The 27,707-nt window shown below is 43.1% G+C and overlaps 1 protein-coding gene across 1 annotated transcript in view; it reads right to left on the reverse strand.

Annotated features, from left to right (window-relative positions):
- Nf1 (neurofibromin 1) overlaps window positions 1-27,422 on the reverse strand; it is a gene marked incomplete at its 5' end in the record, with an annotated part of 54,050 nt that extends 26,628 nt beyond the window's left edge. Inside the window, 19 exons of the mRNA XM_028316469.1 lie at window positions 3,106-3,277; window positions 5,585-5,671; window positions 7,631-7,734; window positions 8,624-8,817; window positions 9,520-9,596; window positions 9,916-10,022; window positions 10,155-10,341; window positions 13,524-13,661; window positions 14,181-14,282; window positions 14,670-14,834; window positions 15,499-15,637; window positions 17,848-17,970; window positions 20,799-20,996; window positions 21,419-21,474; window positions 21,688-21,871; window positions 22,208-22,382; window positions 23,648-23,738; window positions 24,171-24,306; window positions 27,244-27,422. Coding sequence (XP_028172270.1) covers window positions 3,106-3,277; window positions 5,585-5,671; window positions 7,631-7,734; window positions 8,624-8,817; window positions 9,520-9,596; window positions 9,916-10,022; window positions 10,155-10,341; window positions 13,524-13,661; window positions 14,181-14,282; window positions 14,670-14,834; window positions 15,499-15,637; window positions 17,848-17,970; window positions 20,799-20,996; window positions 21,419-21,474; window positions 21,688-21,871; window positions 22,208-22,382; window positions 23,648-23,738; window positions 24,171-24,306; window positions 27,244-27,422 — 2,614 coding nt within the window. The remainder of the gene's footprint in view (window positions 1-3,105; window positions 3,278-5,584; window positions 5,672-7,630; window positions 7,735-8,623; window positions 8,818-9,519; window positions 9,597-9,915; window positions 10,023-10,154; window positions 10,342-13,523; window positions 13,662-14,180; window positions 14,283-14,669; window positions 14,835-15,498; window positions 15,638-17,847; window positions 17,971-20,798; window positions 20,997-21,418; window positions 21,475-21,687; window positions 21,872-22,207; window positions 22,383-23,647; window positions 23,739-24,170; window positions 24,307-27,243) is intronic.
- Between the last annotated feature and the right edge of the window lie 285 nt (window positions 27,423-27,707).

The raw sequence follows: 27,707 nt of genomic DNA on the forward strand, positions 1-27,707 counted from the left end.
GCCCGACGGGTTAGACTGAAGTGGCAATGGGCAGGGCAAAACTGACTACTGGGGCAGTATTTTCGGGAATGGAGGCGACGTATCGGCAACCGCAATATGGGAAAGTAGCATGAAGATGCTGGATGCAGACCAATCTGGAAACCATTGAGGTAGACCAATGTCCGAGATCGAATCAGAAATGAGGATATCCGTAAACGAACTAAAGTCGCTGACATAGCCCGACGGATTAGCAAGCTGAAGTGGCAATGGGCAGGACACATAGGACGCGGAATTGACAGCCGATGGGGCAGCAACGTTCTGGAATGGAGGCAAGCTCAGTATGGGACCTCATAAGGGTTACTTACAAGACGCTGAATGCAGTGCGATCTGGAAACCATTGAGGGAGGCCTGTGTCCAGCAGGAATGAGAAGGTAACAGGAAGACCGTGGATGCAGGCCAATCTGGATTGAGGGAGGCCTATTATCCAGCAATGGACGTCCTGTGGCTGAAATGATGACTAACCTTCAAGTCATGCAAAAGTAGCAGGAAGGCGTTGGATGCAGGCCGCTGCCAACAATCTGAAAATCTTGGGGGAGGCCTATATCCAGCAGCGGACGTCCTGTGGCTGAAAGGAACTACAAGGTTCTGGAAAGGAGGCAAGAGCAGTAGGGACCTCATAAGGGTTACACGAAGACGCTGAATGCAGACTTACTTGTCTTAAGGTCTTATGTCCCCTAGATGAAGCACCACAACAGTCCTCCGTCGCGTTCGGTATTGAGATTCGCGTTTGATCTCGCTCCAAGTCTTGCCGATTGCTTGAGCCAACAGTGGACGTCCTGTGGCTAAAATGACTAACCTCCAAGTCATGTAAAAGTAGCAAGAAGACGCTGAATGCAGGCCAATCTGGAACCCTTGAGGGAGGCCTATGTCCAGCAGTGGACGTCCTGTGGCTGAAATGATGTTTTGTGGACTCACCAATGAAATGAAGACGACGAGGCAAGCACTGTATGGGATCTCATAAGGGTTACAAGAAGACGCTGATTGCAGGCCAATCTGGATACCATTAGGCCTTTGTCCTGTGGCTGAAATGACGGTGTTTCGAGGACTCACCAATGAAGCCCGGCGACGTGCAGGTGCACAGCGAGTGTATGATGTTGACCACGAGCCCGTGAGTGGCGGCGCGCATGGACACCGTCCCGGAGCACACGAGGAACGTCACGGGGCGGGACACGTGTGCTGGAGGTGACCCGGACAAGAGCTGACCAAGCCCGACGGGTTAGACTGAAGTGGCAATGGGTAAGGCACATAGCACGCAGAACTGACATGGAGGCAAGCGCAGTATGGGACCTCATAAGAGTTGCAAGAAGACGATGGATACAGGCTAATCTGGATCCCATTGGGGGAGGCCTATGTCCAGCAGTGGAAGCCCAAAGGGTAAGCAAACTGAAGTGGCATTGTGCAGGGTACATAACACGCAGAAGAACTGACTGCTGAGGCAGCAAAGTTCTGGAATGGAAGCGACGTATGGACAAGCGTAGTGCTGGACCTCATAGAGGTTGCAGGATGACGCTGGATGCAGGCCAATCTGGAAATCTTGGGGGAGGCTTATATCCAGCAGTGGACGTCCTGTGGCTGAAATGAAGATCTTTTGAGGACTCACCGTGGGGCAGCAAAGTTCTGGAGTGGAGGCAAGCACTGTATGGGATCTCATAAGGGTTACAAGAAGACGCTGATTGCAGGCCAATCTGGAAACCATTAGGCCTATGTCCTGTGGCTGAAATGATGATGACTAACCTCCAAGTCATATAAAAGTCTTAGGAAGGCGCTACCGCTGTTGGCAGCGGCCTGCATCCAGCATGATCCAGATTCCAGCAATCTGGAAATCATGAGGGGAGGCCTATGTCCAGCAGTGGGCGTCCTGTGGCTGAAACGACGGTGTTTCGAGGACTCACCAATGAAGCCGGGCGACGTGCAGGTGCACAGCGAGTGTATGATGTTGACCACGAGCCCGTGAGTGGCGGCGCGCATGGACACCGTCCCGGAGCACACGAGGAACGTCACGGGGCGGGACACGTGTGCTGGAGGTGACCCGGACAAGAGCTGACCAAGCCCGACGGGTTAGACTGAAGTGGCAATGGGTAAGGCACATAGCACGCAGGACTGACATGGAGGCAAGCGCAGTATGGGACCTCATAAGGGTTGCAAGAAGACGCTGGATACAGGCTAATCTGGAACCCATTGGGGGAGGCCTATGTCCAGCAGTGGAAGCCCGATGCGTTAGCAAACTAAAGTGGAAATGGGCAGGGCACATAGCATGCAGAACTGACGGCTGAGGCAGCAACGTTCTGGAATGGAAGCGACGTATTTGCAAGCGTAGTGCGAGACCTCTTAGAGGTTGCAGGAAGACGTTGGATGCAGACCAATCTGGAACTCTTGGAGGAGGTCTATGGCCACTTTCACATTAGGGCGTGAGGCAGTCATCCGCTGTCATAGCGCGTCTGTCGCGCTGCTAAAGTCGCCTAAATGTGAAAGCGCTCTTAGTCCAGCAGTGGACGTCCTATGGCTGAAACGATGTTCTGAGGACTCACCAATGAAGCCCGGCGACGTGCAGGTGCACAGCGAGTGTATGATGTTGACCACGAGCCCGTGAGTGGCGGCGCGCATGGACACCGTCCCGGAGCACACGAGGAACGTCACGGGGCGGGACAGCTGTGCTGGAGGTGACCCGGACAAGAGCTGACCAAGCCCGACGGGTTAGACTGAAGTGGCAATGGGTAAGGCACATAGCACGCAGGACTGACATGGAGGCAAGCGCAGTATGGGACCTCATAAGAGTTACAGGAAGACGCTGGATGCAGGCTAATCTGGAACCCATTAGGAGAGGCCTGTGTCCAGCAGTGGAAGCCCGAAGGGTAAGCAAACTGAAGGGGCAATGGGCAGGGCACTTAACACGCAGCAGAACTGACTGCTGAGGCAGGAAAGGTCTGGAATGGAGACGACGTATCGGCAACCAGAGTAAGGGAAGGTAGCAGATAGACGCTGGATGCAGGCCAATCTGGATTGAGGGAGGCCTATATCCAGCAGTGGACGTCCTGTGGCTGAAACGACGGTGTTTCGAGGACTCACCAATGAAGCCCGGCGACGTGCAGGTGCACAGCGAGTGTATGATGTTGACCACGAGCCCGTGAGTGGCGGCGCGCATGGACACCGTCCCGGAGCACACGAGGAACGTCACGGTATGGAACAAGTATGGCAGGTGGCGAGCCACGTCGAGGCAGTTGTTGAAGGACAGCATCAACTGGAAGATGAGATTATTATTTAGCATTTGGCCTACATTCTACACTCTGGCCAGAAGGATTGAGAAGCCTCCAGGCCAGGTGTTTCTTCCTTAGGGTGAAGCCACACGGTGCGGTGCGAACATTTTGCCGCATCACTATACACATGTGGTATGCGGCGCCGCAATACGGCACCGTCTCTCACAATCGCACTTGTGGGGCCGAAACGGAACGCATGTCATTGATTTTTATATAATATAACATGCTCATTAGCTTAAAAGGGAGCTACGGTCACTAACATTGTAATGTACCCATTGTTATGAAGTAAATTGTTTATTTATTTGTTTATTTGTTTATATGCAGGACGCCGCAGCGTCACCGCTCCAGCGCCGCGCCGCGACCGCACTGCACCGCGTGGCTTATGGAGCCAATCATACAATTTCTTTTTAAACGGTCCTGACTTCAAATCTTTAAATTCATTCGGTAACTTGTTGAACACTCTTGATGACTTAAAACACATTAAATGACCTTTTATGATTTAGAACTGTTCTAAATCCGTGGCAATACGGTTCGTAGTATGCTAGTTATTAACGCTCTAGATCCGATATCCGATTATCAGATTGCTGTAGTAGTTTTTTAGATCCCTATTTTGACGGATTCGGATCGGACGTAAGATACACCGCTCTTACCTCCACTCTAAATTCGGCGACCCCTACTCTTCCAATGGATGTCATAGAAAACTACAGGCGCTTTCAATATAGACGTTTGCCGTGCGTTTGCAAAACCGCACACTAACTATTGGTAATAGACAATTTTATTCCGACGCAGTTGTCATACAATTTACCGTGTGCGGTCCTGCAAACGCACGGCAAACGTCTATATTGAAAGCGCCTGTAGTTTTCTATGACATCCATTGGAAGTGATATATCGTAGGATTGAGATAATCCTAGGCATTAATTCCACTAGCAGTAATAAAATATTGTATGACCATATTATGGTTAATACGTTATTTTCTCGTTGGATGTCACAAAATTTTTCAAACGCTCAATAGGACGCTTGTGTCGTTTAGTCCTTGGAAATGTTTGATAAATACGTTTAAAAAGCTTAAAAAGCCGTTTTTAAAATTGTGACAGTTGACGAATTAAGGATCTATGCATAATGATCCTGAAAATAAACAGCTATCGACTATGGAGGTGTTTTAAGATGAACCAATTCCAACAAAAGTCCCATGCGCTCGGAACACTTTGAAACTTACGTTCGCCTATTTTTCCGAAATATCCGATTATATGACAGAAACGTCACTAGAGAAATTTAGAATGGTTAATTCTTAATAGTAAACAGCCACTTTTTTTCCAAAAGTCTTCAGTTTAATAAGGGAAACTGACCAGCATAGTCGAATCGCCATTCGTGACGAAAATGTGAGCTTTTACACGTCTCCTCCAACAACTGACTATTTGAACACTCAAAATATGAAATAAACAGGTCCAACGCTACAAAATTCTTGCTTGGAATCTAAACACTTCTTTTGGTACCCATATATACTCAACATCAAATAAACCGCACCTTCCGCGACGCGAACTTTAACGATTTTCTTCTGACACAATCATAGTGCCCCAACAATATTGGTGTTATTTGAAAGCCCAATAAATATCCTTAACGAAAAACACATTTAATTTCTTAATAAATTATTAACATTTACCATAAATGTGACTTGAAAAAATACCTCACTTTGGGCCCACCTATGGGATCAATGAGATCAATTTTTATGGTTATAAAACCAAATAATGATCTCACGTGTCCTCTTTAACAGATGGATAGCGATTAATCCCAACTTAACAGTTTTATAGCCATAAAAGTTGGCTCTAGCGGAACTACCTATTTTTTGAAGAAGTGACTCTGTATCCTTCTAAAGACACATTTTTGGGGTAAAAACCTTTCCTTTAATGAAATGAAGGTTAGAACTAGGCTTTTAAATGGTGCCAATATTGGTGGGAAGTGGGGATGCATACGTTTGAAAATGCTTGTAGCGGGAGGTGCGATTTATTTGATGTCGAGTGTATTAAAATTAAATGCGTGAACAGCGATTTATGTAGCCAGAAGCAACTGTCGGTGCGGTCAAAAACCATGCTTTGGAGGTGCTTAAAGCTGAGTGGAAAAAATGCTATGAAAAGTGTTTCGGACACATTAAAAAGTACATAAATCATGAAAGACAATACCAATAAACGCAATCAATACCATTTTAATAATAAACTACTTTGTTTTCATAGTTAGGCTCACAACTTAAATAGTGTCCCACGTAAATAGCTCTTTTACATGCAAGTGTGACTTACCAGGTATCTGGCCAGTATAGCGATGTCGTCCCACATCATATGCTGCTCCAGCATCGCAGTAGGTGCGTGACAGGTCTTGTCCACCACCTGGAATGATATGACGTCATAACTCGTCCAAATGATGACGTCACACGCCATCAGAGACGCCAAATCTCGTCCTCGTTTTAAGCATCTCTCACATTGGATGCGTTCTACGGTCAGGTCAAATAAACGCTGTCAGTTTGCGTATCAATGTTAGATCGCAAAAATCACAAACTGTATAGATATTAGAGTCAAAACTCATAATCGGTCATCATCGGTGCCCTGATGCCCTGGTCAATATCACTTTTGACTGATGTTTGCAGTCAAAAGTGGTTTTGACCGATTGTGAGTTTTTACTGTAAGTCCCAGAACAGACGGTGAAACGCAACTGCAACGAAACTGCAATTGCTAGTTACTTTTGAGTTGCATCTAAGTTTCTGCCATAGCGTCCGTTGAGAGACCACACATGACGCGACCAGTTTGAAACTTTCAGTTTCAGTTTCATTCATCAGAATCATCAGAAAGTTGCAGTTTCGTTGCAGTTGCGTTTCACCGTCTGTTCTGGGCCTAACATAGAGAGAGACCGACAATGTTGTTCATACGTGTTGCGGGCTGCGTTCATTTTGATCTGACCGCAGAACGCATCTAATGCGCAAATCCTGTATACAACCCATAGAAGCATCACATCATTTGACACTCATGAAACAACTAATCTAAATAACAACTGAATAGAGTTCAATTTTGAATGCAAGATCGGCCAATCGGGTGAACGAACTGAAGATAAACCATAAAGTTAATATACCTAGCGGAATATAGCAACAAATGACTGAGCGAGCGAGATGCCACTAGTAGCAAACTGTGTGATAAAAAGAGATGCGAGATGCGACGTAATAGAACCGTTTTTTGCAACTATTTGACAATTCTTTAGCACTTATTGACACATCGAAAATATGAACTCTAATATTTTTTCACTCAGTGAAATCGTAGATGTTTATGATAAATAGTGCTTCAGAACAGTAAAATAATCCTGACACTGACACACAAATGACATCCAGTGACATCCTAAAATCGGTTTCGTTTGACAGCTCGTGGTTGTTGCTCAATTCCGAATATTAACTTTATGAGGCAAACTGTCCAACAGAACGAAATAATAGAGACGTGTAGAAATACAATGGGAGACTCACGCTAGCCGGGGTTACAGGACTCAGGATATTATTTGGTAGATTTGCTAGAGCCTGCGGGCGTAAACAAAACTTTTGAATACTTGAAATTCTTTATCAGTATGTAGGCCCTTTTTGGGGCAATAAAGCTTGCCCTAGCACCACTTTGGGATATTACTGATGCTGAGAAGAAGTAGCGGAAGAAACAGTCACTTTTGTGAAAAAATAAATAATAAGCAACCTTCTAATATTTTGTACAGCGCTCGTACGCTTGTACTGACATTGAAATAGTGCCATCTATACTAATATTATAAATGCGAAAGTAACTCTGTCTGTCTCGCTTTCACACCTAAACCGCTGAACCGATTTTGATGAAATTTGGCATAAAAATAGTTTAGAGACCCGGGACAGTTTTTACATAGGATAGTTTTTATCCCGATTTCTGAAACAGGGACGCGCGCGATAAAGTTTTTCTGTGACAGACAAAATTCCACGCGGGCGAAGCAGCGGGCGGAAAGCTAGTATCGCATAAGTTTGCCATGTACACCCCGTTCAACATGAAAAAAGTTTATATAAATAAATACTTGCCTACATTTATTTAGTAACTTTTATTTGTTTGAACCTAACACTTTAACCCTTAAAAAAGTGGGAAGTATAATAAAAGTTTTACTATTATGTCTGCTACACTGTACGTACACTGCCGTGGAAAGAGTTAAAAAAAACTAGGAAATATAATTCCCACCATATTTTTAACCGTATCCCTTTTGTCCTAAACTCCAAAAACAATGTAAATTCCGGAGACAGAGCTTCATTCATCATTTTAACTGGTCAGTGAACGTGTTAAGACAAGTCTGACGTCACTCACCCGACACACCCGGCCGATGATCTTCTTGCTGACCAGTTGCACGTTGGCTGAAGCCAACGCCACCGCGGTGTCGGCCATTATCTCCACCATTGGGGAACCGAGGCCTGGAAGGGAAAAAAGGAATGTCATGGGTTGCTACAGATGTACAAAGTATACATGTGAATGAGGGCTATCGTTTTTATACTTAACAGTTGGCACCCCTGGCGATTGACAGGACCTTACTCTACAGTGGCGCCATCTTGATGAGTGCAAATGCGATAGTCTTCCTACCACTTTAGCGCTCACCAGTTGATGCCACTGTCTTCGCTACTAGCAAGTGACAGGACCTTACTCTACAGTGGCGCTAACTGGTAAAACGATAGCCCTCATTGTATCATAATACGAATGACATACTTTTTATAAACAGTCGACCAAAAAATTGTGTCATGTACTTAGATGACATTTTGGTAGTTAATGCAATCACGATGCCCTATCATGTCTCTCAACGTACAGGGAGTCCCAAAACCCATAAATGGCAGATGGACGTTGGAGATAGCTTGGCTACAGAACTTTGACTATAGTAGCATAGTTTTGGAGGTAATGTGAACATAATTATTATGACTTCCAATGGATGTCACAAGAGGCGATACGAACTTCTATTAGGGTGGGAAGTGTAGACTAATTATTTTTGTCTCTGGAGTGGCAAAAGTATCTAATCTATCTAGTATCAAGACTAGAGACTCGTCCTTCTGCAGTGATGACAAAATAACGTAATGATCACCTCCTCATCATCATCATTTCAGCCACAGGACGTCCACTGCTGAACATAGGCCTCCCCAATGATTTCCACAATGGTCGTTTGGTGGCGGCCTGCATCCAGCGCCTTCCCGCTACCTTTATGGATGGACGTCCTACGCTGCGCTTTCCGGTACGTAGCCTCCACTCCAGAACCTTGCTGCCCCATCGATGATGCTCCTACAAGTGACTAATCAACCAATGATGATGGTGTCTCACCCGAGTTGACGCTCCGCTGTATGAAGCTATCCAACACCATGTCAATTAGCTCGGACACCTGCCCGATGGAGCCCCATATCTTGGCCTGGACCGATGGGTACATTTCCGTCTCCTCTATAGTGAGGGTGATGAGTTTCTCCAGGATTTGGGCCACCTGCTTCTGCCGACGGGACTCGTCGGTCGGCTTGCAGAATCTGGACGAAATAACGAAACGTATTTAAGCTACATGCTTGCAAAATCTTTTAACGTTTTCGTAACGATGTACCAAGAGGATCATAATTATTTAAAAATCTAATGTCTATAACATAGTTTAGCTAAACATTTTTAAAAATTGTAATTAGTAAAATACCAAAATACCGTAATGCGACGAAAGTAAAAAATCAAGATATGTTACCACCAAGTGATGACATATAACTCTGAAACGTGGCCACTCACTCTGGGTCTACGGGAAAGGGCTATGCTCGGTGTTTCTTTACGAGATCGATTAAGAACTTTGTTTATAAATAAATAATTAAGAAGTGAGCCTATATGAAGTGTTTTACTTGTTGACAGTGTAAAATTACATAATTTTGCCCACACCTATAGAATCGTATACATCTAAGTCTATACAAGAAATAACAATACAACAACAAATATCTTGAAAACTTTATCCCAACTAATAATATTATAAATGCGAAAGTAACTCTATCTGTCTGTCTGTTACGCTTTCCCGCTTAAATCTCGCAACCGATTTTGATGAAATTTGGCATAGAGATAGTTTGAGTCCCGGGAAAGAACATAGGATAGTTTTTATCCCGGTTTTTGAAACAGGGACGCGCGCGATAAAGTTTTTCTGTGACAGACAAAATTCCACGCGGGCGAAGCCGCGGGCGGAAAGCTAGTATTATCATACATACCTGACCATATTGGCTAGCCATGGAGTCATGTACTCCAAACACAAATGCTTCAGTTCAATCGTAGATCCCCTGAAGCCCTAAAATAAAAGAAAGATAATTTCAATACAGATTAAGACTAAAAAATCATTGTTATTCTAAAACGGGCCTATTCCTTCCTCTCGTTCCCACCGCTGCAACTCCTGTATAACCAGGATCTACAGCTTGACCGCAAATAACCCAACCAGTGGAGGCCAAATTTGTCCCGGGGGAAAGTTAAACTGTCACGTCCCGCAACGAAGTTGATCAGAAAAACATAGGAGGAGTTCGAAGTTAAGATTACAATTTTCATATAAACGATGATACAACGTAATATTGAACTAAAGAACCCTTTTTCGAAGCAGAAAATGTGTACTGTACCTGAATGCATTCTTCCAAAAACTCCAAAGTCAAATGCGGTTCGTTGTGCGCCAGTTTCTCACTGATGGATTTGATGAAGATGGTATTGTTTGACGGGATGCAAAGACCTGTAACGTTTAATAAATTAATCAATATCTTTAGACATTTAGGCAGGTATTTGACCATTTGTCCATATCCATAATTTGTCTTCTAAAATCGTCGATAAAATTTTATCATAGCATGAATTAACAAAGACTAACCGTAGCCCGACGATGTCATGAGCTGTCCCTCAATCTTCAAATGAAAGGTGGTAGTTAACGCACAGAGCTGGTTATAGGCCGCCGTCCGAAGGTTGGGGTCGCATGAGCCGAGATTCAAAAGAGCCATGTTGAGCAACGTTCCCGGCACATCTTTGGGGCGAATCTTCTGGTGGACCGTCACTGAGTCCTACGGAGAAATGATACATGTCATCATTATCAGTGGCCCAATTCACGTATCAATATCGCACGTTCATAATCAAACCGTCACTATACGAAATTGGGAGAAATTGAGTTAACATCGCCATCTATCAGCGCTCCGCGAAAAGTGCATGCTGTAAAAATCCCAAGCTTAAAGCTCAAATAGTTCGGCAGATATCACTAGTGTCGTTATGGAGTTTAATGGGAAAACCGGCATTTGTTGTGAGTAACAGTGACACGTTTTAGTAGTGACGGGATCTGGACGGGCACGCTGTGATAGTTATGTAAACTCTGTGTTGAAAAACGTCATTTTTAGCATAAATACGCTTTTACTCCAAAACCATAAGATAAGTCACAATAAAGTAATACGAAAAACGCCTTAAAACAAAAAGTGACAATATTTCTCTTACATTTTTAAAAAGATTGTTCATCACTTCGTATAATATTGTGCTTATCCAAATAGTGAAATATTAAAACAACAAGAAATATTTTTAAATGACTAAGTAGTTATAATTTTATCTAACAAAAATGCCACCAGTCAATCGAAACACTAGTAAAATCAAAGAAATTATCAAGGTAATTACTACTTTGTCTAGCGTTTGTGGACTATGAAAAAGCCTTGGATTCGATCGAGATCTGAGCAGTGCTACAGTCTCTCCAACGGTGCCAAATTGACTATAGATACATCGAAGTGTTGAAAGGCTTGTACGAAAACGCCACAATGTCGGTTCGTCTCCAGGATCAGGACTCGAAACTCATCCAGTTGCAGCAAGGGGTGAGACAGGGAGATGTCATATCTCCGATACTGTTCAACACCGCCCTGGAAGATGTTTTCAAGCTTCTGAACTGGAGCGGATTCAGCATAAATATCAACGAGTACATAATCCACCTTCGATTTGCGGACGATGTCGTAATCATGGCTTAGACTGTGGAAGATCTAGGCATAATGCTCGATGGCCTAAGTAGAGCCTCTCAACAAGTGGGCCTGATGAATGAGTATGAAAATGAATATGGACAAGACAAAAAACATGTCAAATGTCCATGTAGTATCCACTTATCTGGAGACTCTACACTCGAAAGTTTACTGACCTGGGACAAACAGTCCAGTTACGCAGGTCCAACTTCGAGAAAGAAGTCAATCGTCAATCCAACTTGGCTGGGCAGCTTTCGGGAAGCTTCGTGATATACTCACGTCCGAAATACCGCAGTGCCTCAAGACAAAATTTTGATCAGTGTGTGTTGCCAGTGATATTTTATGAATCTGAGAGGTCACCCAAAAGGTGATGGAGCGTGCGATGCTCAGTTAGTTTCCCTACGTGATTGAATCAGAAATGAGGAGAGCCACAGGAGAACCAAAGTGACCGACATAGCCCGCAGAATCGCTAAAATCAAGTGGCAGTGGGCGGGGCACATAGCTCGCAGAGGTAATGGCCGCTGGATAATGATCCAGAATTTAAACCTACTTCTCTGAGCCTTTTTCCCATGAAAAATCACTATCTAGTTCGTCAAGTTCATCGAGGTCATCAAGTTCTGGTTGTTTAAAGGCTGCCTGAACAAGAGAGTACCTTATTTTCTAAGAAGTTGATTTATGTGATGTAGTTTTATAGTAATTTCATGTGTGTAACGTATTTATTTCTGATCGAGAATTTACATTTATTACTGTTACCATTGGTACCACATAATCCAAATTATTAAGTTTTAAGTTCATTAAAATTACTGATTTTTTTGTGTTAGTTTTATTTAATAATAATCATTTTTTTATTTTTCATCGTCAAATTTATATGAAAATAGTGACATTTCTACCGGAATTAATAATACAACATTAACACGTTTTTAATTGAAAACTGTCACTGTCTCAATTTTAGTGGAAAAGTGACACTATTTTTAGAGAAAAAATTAAATATTAAATAAACCATTATGATAATTTGAAAGATAATTATATTTCCGTAAAAGCCAAATAAGCCACTACTGGTCTTTAACAAAAAACAAAACATTTAATAGCATTTTGCTCATTTTGCAAGGGTTTTAAAATTTGAGCATTTCAAATGCTTTTCCTGAAAAATCGACTTTTTTGTATAGTGACAGTTTGATTATGAACGTGCGATATATGCAAGCGATTTGATCGCTAGTGTCACTTTTCGTATTCACGTGTTAATCGCCCGATTTTGTTTCGATTTCGTTTTTATACGTATTCAATCGTTGCCTCCGCGGTATTCACCTATTTTTATGTTTGGTTTAATCGGATGACAGTGATTAAACGTCAAATGACAAATCTCTGAGTTATAGATGACCCACGCTGAACTGTCCCGCCAAACTCAATGACAGGGGGGCGCTACCATCGTTCAACTATATGGTTTCCAACATGGCAAAAATCGGAACTAGCGATCCGGTATTGACGGTGGCGCCCCACTGTCAATGTCATGCATAGGACAGTTCAGTATTTTGGAACTATACAATCCTATCGATTAATATTTCTATCGAAATGACACGTGAATACGGATTTAGGACTGTTTTTCAATAGGACGACTTCTAAACGTCAACGACAATTTGACTGTTTCCAAATACGTGAATTAGGCCACAGGTCATTTCATTTAGAGTCAAACGATTCTGAAACGTCAAGTGCAAATTGGGACCAAGGCCCGGATTCCACCTAAGCGGAGCGGAGCGGAGAAATGTCGTGGCGTCAAAGCTTTCTATAGAATTTGACAGAGTATGTATGCCTTCAAGGCGGAATGCAGCCGATCAACACCAATTTATAATTTGACAACCGATGTGTACATGTGGTTCACAATAAACGTATTTTAAATTTAAATTTGAAATCTGATAATCTGATAATCTGAAACCGGGCCTAAGGCACCAAGGATTTCTGCCTTGTCACAATCTATGATGAGTAATCGAGTCAAGTTTGGAGCTTCATAGAGTAATTTTTTGCGAACCGGTTTTTTAAAAGAAACATCCCTACACTATCAAAAGTATCATCATTTCAATCAAAAGACGTCCACTGCTAGACAAAGGCCTCCCCCAAGGATTTCCGCATTCAGGCGCTTCCCGCGACCCTCACCAAATCTTTTACCTAAAACATATAATCTTGCGAACTCTATCTACAACTTATCTGACAGATAAAAAGCTACCTGCGACCTTTATCTACAACATATCTGACAGATAACTCACCGGCTGGCTCAACTCCCATCTGTTCCTGATATGTATGATGGACTGCACTATGTTATCGCAGTCATTGTGTATGAAGCTCAGAGGCGTTCCTTCGTTGATGATTGAGAGAGAGAACTGATTGTCATCCACTAGGCACACCTGAAACGAATATGGCACATTTGAACAGAAAATTTGTGAAACTTGTAAGGCACGAAACAGTAGATTTTGAATAAGCATGACAAATGTTACATTCAAGGCATACAATAGGATAGCAATACATAGGATTTTAGCGCCACAAACATTACTATGAGGTCTCACAGTGCGCGTGGACGCACAGGGCGAAACACGAACCAATCACAAATCTCTATTCAACGCTGTGCGTTGTAATTGCTGCTTCACTTAAGCAAGGATTTGTGAATATGGGTGTTAATCATGTAAGCAGATGGCACATTTGAACAGATGAAACAAGGTAGATGGTACATATGAACAGTAGATGCATCTAAAGTGTAAGGCACTTGACACAAATCAAAGGAATATGGCAAATTCCAACAATAAAATCGTCGTAAAATCTAGGCTCAATCGAATTAATCAGTTTTAGCAAATTCAAATTATTTTGTTGCATATTCGATAGCACAAATGTATGAGAGGTGCCTTAGAAGTAGGTAATAAAAATCATACCTCGTCGATTTCCGATGCGTAGTACACATCATTCAACAGGACTGGCAAGCCCAGTACTTTGGTCTTCTCCACCGAGGTAATCTGAAGCGCCGTGGGTCCCACCTGCAAAGATAATAACGTGAATCAAAGATATTTTCATAACAGGACACCCTTCTCTTTGATCTCATAAGAGTAGACTATAGGAAAAAATATGCGAACATCAGGCCAGTCGATCGACAGTTTCAGAGGATAAAAAGTCTATAAAAAGTTATTAGCAATTTAATTCACAAAATCAATTGCACACATTTACAATAACACATTTGTTTACACTTTGACAGCAATAGACAGTTTAATTATTGACATGCAAGGTGACATATCAATGAAGTTTTCAGTTACTGTTGCCATTAAAAGAAATTAGTAGCATTAGTTTTCCGCAACATTGGCGAGGGTTTTTATGTTCCTGGTCGGGCTATACATCTACACACAAAGCTTCCTACAGTTGAACTGTACCTTGATAGCAACTTTAGTGTCCTTATGAGACAGTTTCAGAGCATTGCTGAACACTTTGAGATCCTCTTCCAACGCCAGCGTCGCTCCGGGAAGCTTCTGTTGTTCAACATCCACAAACTCGCTGAGACGGCTGTGGTTGTCTATGAAGACCAGCTTTCGGTTGCCCTGAGGGTGTTACAAAGGTATTATAATAGTTGTAAAGACGACGGCACATTATGGTAACACTGTAGTATCTTATGTAGTTGCAACAAAAATTCATAGTCATATTTTCTGTTAACTGTAGGTACCTCTGTTTCTCACAAAGAAGTAAGTCCATTAAAAATGCTAAATTGTAAAGAAATAAAGTTTCATATCGCTAATACGCATCGTAGAAATTATGGGACCGTGCCTCAACTTTTTAGCCCATATTTCGTATTCGAGTAGCCTAGGACCAGAGTAAATACAAATGAGTAGGTCATCTTCATAGAAACGCACCGAGCGCGGTTTGTATGTGAGCGCGCCAACACGTATGCGGCGCGCACGCACACACTGACAAAATTTAGCGGGGATTAGCGGGGAGCCAGTCGTGGTTGCGCTCTAGGACCGTTCCGTAAGTCCCATTATTTATACAAAGAGTCACCAAAACAGGTTCAGAGTCAATTAAAATACATAAAATTGTACAGCAGGCGTGTATGTTTATGTAAGCAAAATTAAACCTTAACGCCTCTCAAAATACGGTTCATTACATCTATTAAAGTAGCCCTATTCCAGATTCGAAATCAGACTTTCAGAATATATCCAAATTCAACCCTAACACTACCCAATAAAGTCTATAAAAGTATGCACTTACCCGCAACGGTGCCAATATGGTGTCATGGAACTTCGTATATTCCCTAACCCAGCTGTTGCAGTTGTATATGTAGCAGGCGTGTATATTTATATACGCCACCTCCGGTAGTACGGTGAACCATTTCTGAAGGAAGTCAGTCCTGAGGATAGAAATTGAGGTTAAATTACAACCCGGTCGAATAAAACCTTTATAAGGCAGAGGGAATATAGTTCCCACCATATTTTGAACCTTATTCGCTTGTCTTAAGGTCCAAAAACAATAAAAATTTGACTATACTATGACTGTTAGGCCTCAGCCTCGAACTTAGCGGGCAGCGGGGCGGCGGCGGCGGCGGCGCGGGAGCGGCAGGATCTTATGCGTAAAATCAAATAGACCGGTTCTCGAAAACAGCGGCGCGACAGCGGGCAACGAGCGGGCAGCGGCGAGGGAGCGGGCAACGAGCGGGCAGGGCACTCCTTCTTTTGCCCACAATAAATCGAGCGTTAGGAATAAATTTGAATCGAAATAAAATTGTCGCCGTTGTTCAGACATTTCGTTTGCGAATAAAAACAAATATCTCGACAACACAACCCCAAACACAACACTTCGCCGCTAAAGCGCCGCGCGAGCTGCCCGCTTGTTTCGAGAACGGGTCTGCGTTGCCCACCCCGCTCCCGCGCCGCCGCCGCTCCCGCCCCGCTGCCCGCTAAGTTCGAGGCTGAGGCCTTAAAGGGCTGCGTATAGATTGTTTCATCCACTCGGGCGCGCCCCAGCAACGTTTGGTCTCGGTCGCGCGGGGTGCGGGGAGTGTGGTCCGAGCAATCCGTAAGGCATTACTGTAGTGTGCGTGTGCACTCATGGAGCATTCAGCGTGTACCGATAACACTCAAACAGCAGCGGAAGAATGGTGGGGCGCGTCCGAGTGGATGAAACGATCAATATCTGGCGGCCGTGACGTCACATCGACGCTCTCGTACAGACGGGGCGAACGCGGGTAAGTGGGAGGGAGAGTCGCATTCCAACAAGGTGCGCAGTTAACTTTCGCACTAGCTTTCCACTTCTACTGACTATAATGTCTTGTTTTTCAGAGAATATTTGGACACCCGTTCAATCCCTTAGGGGATGAATTTTGGGAAGTCCTTTCTTAGCGGATGCCTACGTTATAATGACTATTTACAGCACAAATCGTTCAGTAGTTAAAAAGTGACTGATATTTTGGAGTATTTGAAATATCTCGATGTTCTTATGAAAGGAGATTTAATTTTGTTGATAATATTGCAAATAATATTATAAAATGTCTTTAAAAGTCCTTTAAAACGAAAGGTATAGTAGAATTAACGCAGCACAGAAAAACATCAAAGTAGCATCACACAAATACGGTCCGAATGCTATAGACGTAAGGTGCAAAATCCATTGAATCGGGTACAGCCAAAACGATTAATATAGCACATTAGATCAATGGAATCTGCACCGTATATCCGAGACTTAAAGATCATATTCGCTTGAAAACTCAAGACAAAATGTACCCTATGGTTCTTCATGAAGACACATAACACTGAATCTATAAAGCAATAAATATATGACCTTGCACTACTATCATTCTATGATCGTTGTGAAATTACACAGCGCGTATGATGTTTCAAAAGCTCTAAAATTTATGGTCCCAAACTAAGACTTCTAGGTATGTAGTATGTAGGTACTAGACAGGCTGTTCTAAACTAAAATATTGCTCACTAAAGAATGTCCCGGTTTACCCCTCGTACTAAGCTAATATGCTTGTGTTACGAATAGGTTCACCACAACTACATACGCAGTGACTTGCGATTGAATATATTTTGTCAGTTTGAATGTGCTCACTATCCACTGCGGTTACTCAACGTTCGAACAATCTTTAGTACTACGTAAGCAATATAAACTGTTTACATAACGTCGCAGCTGTCATCATTGCTGTCGCGAGCAATGTGTTCTGTTTTTGGGCATATTGCTGCGACACTGGCCACGCCCCTTTGTCACATCTCCCTTTACTTTCTGTGATCTATGGTTTGGATATTGTCGCTTCAAATTATTACCAAATAAATAAAATTAGTGCTATTAGAACTTTTTTTGAGTAAAACGCGACTACCCTATAGATTTTGATGGCAAAAGCGACTATGTAGCTTGAAGCACATCTGACGTCTCGATGTCGTTTAACGTCTCAAAAACACCCTCCGATGCCGCGCCCACAACTCAGGCACTGACTTAGTTAAGGGCTGGACCTATAGCTACCCTGTCCCCGTTTTGCCTGTCTAGTGTAGGTACTACATAGAAGCTTTGTTCCAGACCATAGCAACCACCCAATGGATATGAGCACGACAGTGACACCCGGTATACCTAAACCTGTTATCCGAGTTGGTGTGCGTGAAGTCTACTATCAGCTCGAAAGGCTGCTGGCAGAACGGCTTCAGAGTCAGGATCACGTGGTAGATCAGCAGGTCTGCGTTCACTTCGCCGATCCTGGAACAAGATTATAATTTTTGAGCGCTTTCATATTTAGGCGATTGCCGAAAATGTCATACTTTATATAAATAATAAATATCCTTAGACATTTTACACTGCGCTTCTAGTCCCAAACTAAGCAAAGCTTGTACTATGGGTACTAGACAACGGATATAAACATACTTAAATACTTTTTTTTTGTAAATACATACTTATTATACATAGAGAACACCCAGTCTAATACAAACAAATATGTTCATGCACGCAAATGTTTGTACTGTGCGGGAATCGAACCCGCTACCTCCGGAATAGTAGTCCGTTTCGAACCACTACACCAAACGGCCGACAAACTAAAAACACTATGTGACAGCGGATGCGCCTTCATATTATAAAAACGCCGCTGTCGCGCTACAAACGCCCTAATGTGAAAGCGTTCTTAGAGCCTCATTCACCATCTCAGTGTCAAGTGATTCTCATTGATTCTAGGTCATGAGTATCAATGAAACCTTGACAGTGACAAGAATAACGCTAAGATACTTTCTTCTTTTACTTGCAAAGTTGTGTGAATCAAAAACATCTTCATCATTTATTAAATCAGGCTGAGTTGCACCAACTTACTTTGACCGTAACTTCAACATTAACCGGTGCTTTTTGCATGGAGTTTGTCAGATTTTTGACGTTTGTTTAAGTCAAAATAAGATTGTGCACCTCAGCCTTAGTCTCCACTGCAGGACCACGACCCTCTAATGTACCAGAGGCAAGAGGATTTGTCCTACACTCCCCACGCTGGCCAGACGGGTTGAGGAGGCCTGATGTTCGCATATTTGTCCCTTAGTCGCCTCTTACGACATCCACGGGAAGAGTGGGGGTGATCCTGTTGTCCCACATCAAACATTCTACTTTTAGTGTCTGACTGTATGATGCAGAATCGTAATTCGCAACTTCATCAAATGTGTGGTTGCTAAATTCATCTCCTAAAAATATTAAATGAAGGTAGATAGCTATAACTTAAAAACAAAAGCTGTTAGGGAAAAACTGTTGCCATATTTAAAAAATATGCGTCAATTCGAGATAGAAACAGAAAAAAAATCACAGGAAACAAACAATTTTATTTTTTTTGTTTTTTTGTTGACCAGTGTAATTAACTTTTAAAAAAAATAAAACCGACTTCAAATGCGTGTTGGTTCATAATCGGCGGAGATATTGCGTATAAAAAAGTTCATCCCCAATTTTCCACCCTTAGGGGTGAAATATTTTCTTCAAATTCGAATGAAACCACCCTTTTGATAATACCTATTCAACAAAAAAATAATCGTTCAAATTGATTTATAATCGGCGGAGATATTGCATATAAAAAAGTTCATCCCCAATTTTCCACCCTTGGGGGTTGTTTTTTCTATTATTAAATTTAAATGGGACCACCCTTGAGGTATTACCTATACGCCGAAAAAAGATTTGTTCAAATCGGTTCATAATTGGCGGAGTTATCGCGTAACAAACATAGAAAAAAAAAAAAACGGGTCGAATTGAGAACCTCCTCCTTTTTTGAAGTCGGTTGAAAAACTAAATCGCCGATCGCCGATGTTAAACGCGTGTGGTGCGCTAGATGGCGACACAATAGATTGTAGCTGTCAGCCCTATCGCATCGGCACAGTGCCGATCACTGAATTGCACGTATGCAAACGAAACGGTGCCCGACTCTCAGACGCGGTATTATTGACGACATTGAGTAGATATTTTATAAAATGCCTTCGCGAAGAAAACTGTAGAGCAAGAGTAGCCACGACCCTCATCAGTGAGGGGCCGAGGAAGAAGAAGAAGAAAACTTTCTGTACGTATAGTCTGGTCTGCGAGCACGTAGAATTTTGTCCAATGACCCCAAGCTACCCATCCTTATCGCTCGCGCGTAATTATGTTGCTATCGCGCTCGCACACTCACTGCGGGCGCCCGTCGCACAGTCGCGACAGCAACATAATTACGCGCGAGCGATAAGGATGGGTAGCTTGGGGTCATTGNTGTCCAATGACCCCAAGCTACCCATCCTTATCGCTCGCGCGTAATTATGTTGCTATCGCGCTCGCACACTCACTGCGGGCGCCCGTCGCACAGTCGCGACAGCAACATAATTACGCGCGAGCGATAAGGATGGGTAGCTTGGGGTCATTGGACAAAATTCTACGTGCTCGCAGACCAGACTATAGTACTTATTATTATTCTGCTCACTCACTTGTATCTCCTAGAAATGAAGTAGAACACGGGGTTCCCGAGTTTGCTGAGCATGCTTCATCGTCCTTTGGGTAACCTTGAGCCTTCTTATGAGGCCCATAGTAAGCGACCACGTCTCACGTCGGTAGAATAAGTTACGTATTATTATCCTGTACTAGTACTCACTTGTATCTCCTGGAGATGAAGTAGAACACGGGGTTGCCCAGCTTGCTGGTGCCCGCCTGGTAGAATATCGTTCGTTTCAGCCGAAAGACGTCCACTGCTGGACAAAGGCCTCCTCCAAGGATTTCCACAAGACCGGTCTTGCGCTGCTCGTATCTAGGCACCTCCTGCGACCTTCACCAGATCGTCGGTCAACCTAGTGGGATGCCTGCCCACGCTACGTCTTCCGGCTCGTGGTCGCCACTCAAGAACTTTCCTGCCCCAGCGGCCATCAGCTCTAGCTATGTGCCCCGCCCACTGCCACTTGATTTCAGCGATTCTGCGGGCTATGTCAGTCACTTTGGTTCGCCTGCGGATATCCTCATCTCCTGGAGAAACTCCGAGCATAGCACGCTCCATCGCCCTTTGGGTGACCTTGAGCCTTCTTATGAGGCCCATAGTAAGCGACCACACTCACTTATATCTCCTGGAGATGAAGTAGAACACGGGGTTGCCCAGCTTGCTGGTGCCCGCCTGGTAGAATATGTTCAGGCTCTTGATGCTCTTGAACTCTTCCTTTTCGTGCATGTTGTGCTTCACTATGAACTCCTCGAAGTTGGTCGAGGACATGTCGATTGAGGACCAGCGGGCGTATGAGGAGAAGAGTAAGCCGGAACTATGGGAAGAGGAATATGATGTCATTTATATTCCTATTAACAGAGTAAATACAAATGAGTAGGTCATCTTCATAGAAACGCCCGAGCGCGGTTTGTATGTGAGCGCGCGCCAATACGTATGCGCATACGTATTACCTACTCATTTGTGTTTACTCTGCTACTAATATACATATAAAGGCAAAAGTCGTAAAGTTAAGACGTGACAACCGAAAATACACTCTATCGCTCGGCTGTCGCCCGAATGTTACGATGTGTGGCCCAAGGTTAGTAAAATATCTGCTTGTATGTGACACAAAACAAGACGTGTCTACGCAAACGTAGACGCATCTTCTTGGATTGTAAAGAATATAAGCTAGTTTTTTAGAATACAATAAATTGGAATATAAGTATTTTGGAATATTTTTAAGTGGCTACAACTCACCTAGACTCCACAGGCTTGTGTTCTGGTGGTCCCAGGTACGCAAGGAGTGTTGCCATCTGAAAAAGTGGATATTATTATAGAGGTATTCCCTGTTAAAAGAACCGTCTCACTATTCATAATTTGTTCCCTATCATTCTTTGAACATAAGCGACACTTATGAAATATAACTTTTTCATATAAGTTTTAGTTACCACGTCAAAAATTACCTTGAGTTTTCCTTTATTTGCAAGACATGGCATTTTAAAAAATTAAACTTTTAAAAGCTTTACCTTATCAAAAGGCCTCCTTCCCACTGCCTTATGGTCTCTACTGCAAGAGAGATAATCCCCTATTCTCTCCTGATGGTTCCATAACAGTCTGTGTAGGGCGACCACGTTGGCATCGGTTATGAAGGACAGGTTATGGGATGTCTGGTCTACGCTTTCGCAGTCAGAGGCTATTTGGATGAAGAACCTGAAATAATTGGGATATTATTTACAACTGAGTTTAGTTGCCTTAGATTTAAAGTCCAAAAATAATGAGAAATGTAGACTGTCATCTGTCTATGGCCATCGGCAGAAAAGTTGCCCTGCATAAAAATAATTCTCGAGTGGCGACAACGGACCGGAAGACGTAGCTTCGACGTGGCCTTCCACTAGGTGGACCGACGATCTGGCGAACGTCGCGGGAAACACCTGGATACGGGCAGCGCAGGACCGGTATTGATGAAAATCCTTGGGGGAGGCCTTTGTCCAGTAGTGGACGTCTTACGGCTGAAACGAACGAACTAATTAATATAATTTGACTCACTTTCGTCCAGTCTCAAAGTGCGCCCGCAGGAAGTCGTTGAAAGGCAGCATGTGTTGCTCCTTAGAGAATTCCACGTGGTTCGCGATGTTCTGAAGTATTTTAGACATCAGCATCAGGCCACGCTTCAGTTTCGCTGGCACAGGACGGCTGACAATGCCCATCTCTTGGGGAGACACTGTTAAAAAAAGGAGTATATTAAAATCCTACTTCCTATTAGTATTATAAACGCGAAAGTTTGGAAGTCTGGATGTTTGTTACTCTTTCACGCAAAAACTACTGAACGGATTTCGATGAAACTTTACAATATTATTGTTCATAACCCAGAATAACATATAGGCTATAATTTATGACGATCTGTAACAAAGGAAATTTCACACGGGCGAAGCCGTGGGCGGAAAGCTAGTCATCTATAAAACCAACCATATTCTAATCAGAAATGAGGATTCGTAGAACTGTCATGCCAAACTTAAGTGGCAGTGAGCGGGGCACATCTAATATAACTCTAAAGGTGACTGACTGACTGACATAATGATCTATCAACGCACAGCCAAACCACTGGACGGATCGGGCTGAAATTTGGCATGCAGATAGATGTTATGACGTAGGTATTCGCTTTGAAAGGATTTAACGAAACTCCACCCCTAAGGGGGTAAAACGGGATCCACGCGTACGAAGTCGCGGGCGACCGTTAGTGGTTCATAAAACTGATGGCCGTTGGGGTACGGGACTATTCCCACCTCTCGTTCCCACCGCTGCAACTCCTGTGTAGCCAGGATCTACAGCTTGACCGCCAATAACACAACCAGTGAAGGCCAAGTTTGTCCCACTTTGGCTGTTAGGGTAGAAAAGTAATCGAGTGGGGTAGTGTAGGCAGGTCTTCCACTTAGTGGACCGACGACAAAATGAAGATCACAGGAAACGACTAGATGCGGGCAGTAGCTTAGCTGTCAAAACAGTTGCACGCTAAAGGTTTAGCCAAAAGAACGCGATCACACGCGATCAGCCGGCGTGCAGCGATGGCGATCAATGCATTTGGTGTAGTTTGGCATTTGTCGACCGTTTGGTGTTGTGGATTCGATACGGACTACTATGCCGAGAGGTCCCGGGTTCGATTCCCGGCCGGGCAGAAATTGAAATGATGAATTTTAATTTCTGTGATGGGTCTGGGTGTTACAATGTATGTATTTACAAAAAAAAAGTATTTAAGTATGTTTATATCCGTTGTCTAGTGCAAACAGTACAAGCTTAGCTTAGTTTGGGACTAGAAGCGTAGTGTAAAATGTCCAAGGATATTTATTTATTTATTTAAGTCTGATCGCCATCGCTGCACGCCTGCTGATCGCGTGTGATCGCTTTGGTTTAACTGAACCTTAAGGGAAAGCTCATGGGGTCTATACTTGAGGCAGTAGATTTTTTTTAGACAATTATTTATTTACTTACCAATAGCTGGATTGATGAATCTCAAGAATAAAACGGTGCCAACAGCACCCACGCTTGTCTGTGGGAACTGAGCGAACCGCTTGCTGAGTACCTGTGGATAAAATATAAAATACTATTGACAATGATGCAGGAGTTTTCTTGATTTACACGTGTTAAGTAGGTAACTAAATTTTAACTTAACTTTAAATCTCTATCTAAACATCAAGATATGAAACTGCTTGTCAAAACGTGTCAAGTGACAAGCCCCGCCCACCATCTTACCCGAAAAATTAAGTTAAAATTTAGCTATCTACTTAATACGTGTAAATCAGCCTTAAGTCTAATGCTTCCCTCGTCTCCATCTTATTCTGTCCCTGTCCCCTTATTTCTGATGCCCATTTTCACCATCAGTCCCTAATTTTTAAGTTACTCCTATGGTAAAACATATCAGGAATCTTGTTTTCATAGGGGTAAAATTAAAGATTTATGGTGAAAACAGGCATTACTCTCTCTTTTATACCCTCTCTTCCCATCTTTTAAATACCTGGTAAAGACAGTGGCACATGCTCCTCAACTGCGGAGGGAATTTGTCCGCAGAGTTGACGATGCGATCGAACACCTCTTTGGTGAGTTCGATCAGATTGGTGCGGTTCACTTCGATGTCTTGGCTCGGGTCCAGTCTGGAAGATAGATTAACATAAAAGGGATCAATTAAACGCCCGTTGAACACTTGTTTAAATTGACATTTAGTATGGAAATGTTGTTTAAACCAATATTCAACGTGTTTTTTTTTGTGATAAGGGCCTTTTTATATTGTATGTTATTGTTGATACTATACATAAAACTGAAATACACAATAGTTTGGGAGATTCATATTATTATGAATATTATTATTATATTATTATTCATAATACCGTGAATGCGCGTTTGTCTTCATAAAATGATGCGCAGACGCTTTTTTGGCATAAAAATCTGTACACACTTATTTAATAGTTTTGAGAATAAATACTTTCTATGCTATTCCATTACTTAGGAAAATAAAAGGCTGACAAAGGCTAAATTCCTTCCGCCACTTTTTCTCAGCACCAACTGTGATGTTGTCCCGATATAGTAGTGACCTAGAAAGGGCCTACATACTTATAAAGAATAAAGACTTGATCTAGAATAAAATCAGTCTGGCCATCAAACTGATCCAACAACGTCACCACCAATGGCTTGAGCAAACCTTAGGGACATACGCCAAGGGCCCAAAAGATAAGGAGACATGTAAAGTGCCCCATAAGGGCTACCTTTTCTTTTTTTATTATTTTCTATTGACGTTCATAAGTGCCACTTGTGGTCTAAACTGAATAAATATTTTTGATTTTGATTTTGATACTCGTAGACTACGGGACTATTCCCACATCTAGTTCCCACCACTGCAACTCTTGTGTAGCAAGGATCTACAGCTTCTATCTAGCAGCTACTCGTAGACTAGAACTAGATTTAAAACAGGTCTAGCCTCACCTAGCAGGATCAACTTCGAAGCTAAAATCAGTCTGGCCATCGAACTGATCCAACAACGTCAACACCAATGGCTCCAGCAAGCCCTGAAGGTACTCATGGCCGTATATCTTGAAACAGAACGCCATCACCTTGCTGCCGAGCGAGTTGCGGAGTCCGCTTTGAAGCTAAAGTCAATCTGTTCGTGGAACTGGTCCATAACGTCACCACCAGAGGTTCCAATAAGCTTTGGAGAAACTAGAGCTAGAATTTGAGTAGGTCTAACCTCATCTGGTGGGGTAAACTACGAAGTTACTGGTCGAGCAGCGTTACCGCCATGTATAGACCGCGAAGACGCGCCCTACCACTCTTCCGCGAATATTTCAGTGTTATCGTTACATGCTAAATTATCCATGAGTGCGTGCACACTACAGTAATGCCTTACGGATTGCTCGGACCACACTCCCCGCACCCCGCGCGACCGAGACCAAATATTGCTGGGGCGCGGCCGAGTGGATGAAACGATCTATACTTGTGAATTAAAACTAGGTTTCAGTTGGTCTAGCCTTACCTAGCAGGATCAACTTCGAAGCTAAAATCAGTCTGGCCATCAAACTAGTCTAGCAGCGTCACCACCGATGGCTTCTGCAAGCCTTGAAGTTACTCGTAGACAAAACTAGATTTAGAATAGGTTTCCTCATCTAGTGGGGTCAACTTCGAAACTAAAATCTCACCTTGCGGGATCAATTTCGAAGCTAAAGTCGGTCTGGCCATCAAACTGGTCTAGCAACATCACCACCAATGACTTCTGCAAGCCTTGTAGTTACTCGTAGACTAAAACTAAATTTAGAATAGGCTTCCTCATCTAGCGGGGTCAACTTCGAAACTAAAATCTCACCTTGCGGGATCAATTTCGCAGCTAAAGTCGGTCTGACCATCGAACTGATCCAACAACGTCATCACCAATGACTCCAGAAAGCCTTAGAGACATACTCGTAGACTAAAACTAGATTTAGAATAGGTTGAGCCTCACCTAGCAGGGTCAACTTCGAAGCTAAAATCTCACCTTGCGGGATCAATTTCGAAGCTTAAGTCGGTCTGGCCATCAAACTGGTCTAGAAGCGTCACCACCAATGACTTCTGCAAGCCTTGTAGTTACTCGTAGACTAAAACTAGATTTAGAATAGGTTTCCTCATCTAGCGGAGTCAACTTCGAAACTAAAATCTCACCTAGCGGGGTCAACTTCGAAGCTAAAGTCAGTCTGGCCATCGAACTGGTCTAGAAGCGTCACCACCAATGACTTCTGCAAGCCTTGAAGTTACTCGTAGACAAAACTAGATTTAGAATAGGTTTCCTCATCTAGCGGGGTCAACTTCGAAACTAAAATCTCACCTTGCGGGATCAATTTCGAAGCCAAAGTCGGTCTGGCCATCAAACTGGTCTAGAAGCGTCTCCACCAATTACTTCTGCAAGCCTTGAAGTTACTCGTATACAAAACTAGATTTATAATAGGTTTCCTCATCTAGCGGAGTCAACTTCGAAACTAAAATCTCACCTTGGGGGCCATCCACAAAGTACGTCACACGAATTTCATGATTTTTTGACCCCCCCTCCGTCCATGTCACAGGTGGTCACATTTCTGAGACCCCCCCTCCCTAGTGTGACGTCACATGTTTTGCAATTTCACATCGAAAAATTATTAAATTAACAGCAGTTCCGAAATTAGTTTTATTTTAATTTAAATTAAGTACTTTTTTTAAATGAAATCAACATTATATCAAATATTTGAAACAATTGAAATGTGATGTCACAAAACTTAGGACCCCTCCCACCCCTTGTCACACCATGTCACACTTTGTCAACCCCCTCCCCCCCTCTTTACGTGTGACGTACTTTATGGATGACCCCTTGCGGGGTCAACTTCGAAACTAAAGTCTCACCTAGCGGGGTCAACTTCGAAGCTAAAATCAGTCTGGCCATCGAACTGATCCAACAGCGTCAACACCAATGGCTCCAGCAAGCCCTGAAGGTACTCATGGCCGTATATCTTGAAGCAGAACGCCATGACCTTGCTGCCGAGCGAGTTGCCGCGGAATANCCCCTTGCGGGGTCAACTTCGAAACTAAAGTCTCACCTAGCGGGGTCAACTTCGAAGCTAAAATCAGTCTGGCCATCGAACTGATCCAACAGCGTCAACACCAATGGCTCCAGCAAGCCCTGAAGGTACTCATGGCCGTATATCTTGAAGCAGAACGCCATGACCTTGCTGCCGAGCGAGTTGCCGCGGAATAGCGTCTGCATACAGTCCGATACCTGTTGGAGGATAGTCGATTTTATTGCCATTATAGTGATTCTCTTCATAAAGTTACGAAGAGAGCAACAATAAAAAGCTGTGTTGCGTTTGTTCGAAAGTCTGACATCTTTGTTTTGTTTCAATTTCTTTTTAATTCCTGCCCTTGACATATTTTATAGTAAATAATAATAAATAAATAAATATCGTTGGACATTTTACACTGCAAACTAAGCAAAGCTTGTACTATGTGTACTAGACAACGGATATAAACATGCTTAAGGCCATGATTTCCCAAATTGTCGATA

This window comes from Ostrinia furnacalis, unplaced genomic scaffold, assembly GCF_004193835.3.
Source record: "Ostrinia furnacalis isolate ACB-3 unplaced genomic scaffold, ASM419383v2 OfSCF5720, whole genome shotgun sequence".
NCBI classification, from domain to species: domain Eukaryota; kingdom Metazoa; phylum Arthropoda; class Insecta; order Lepidoptera; family Crambidae; genus Ostrinia; species Ostrinia furnacalis.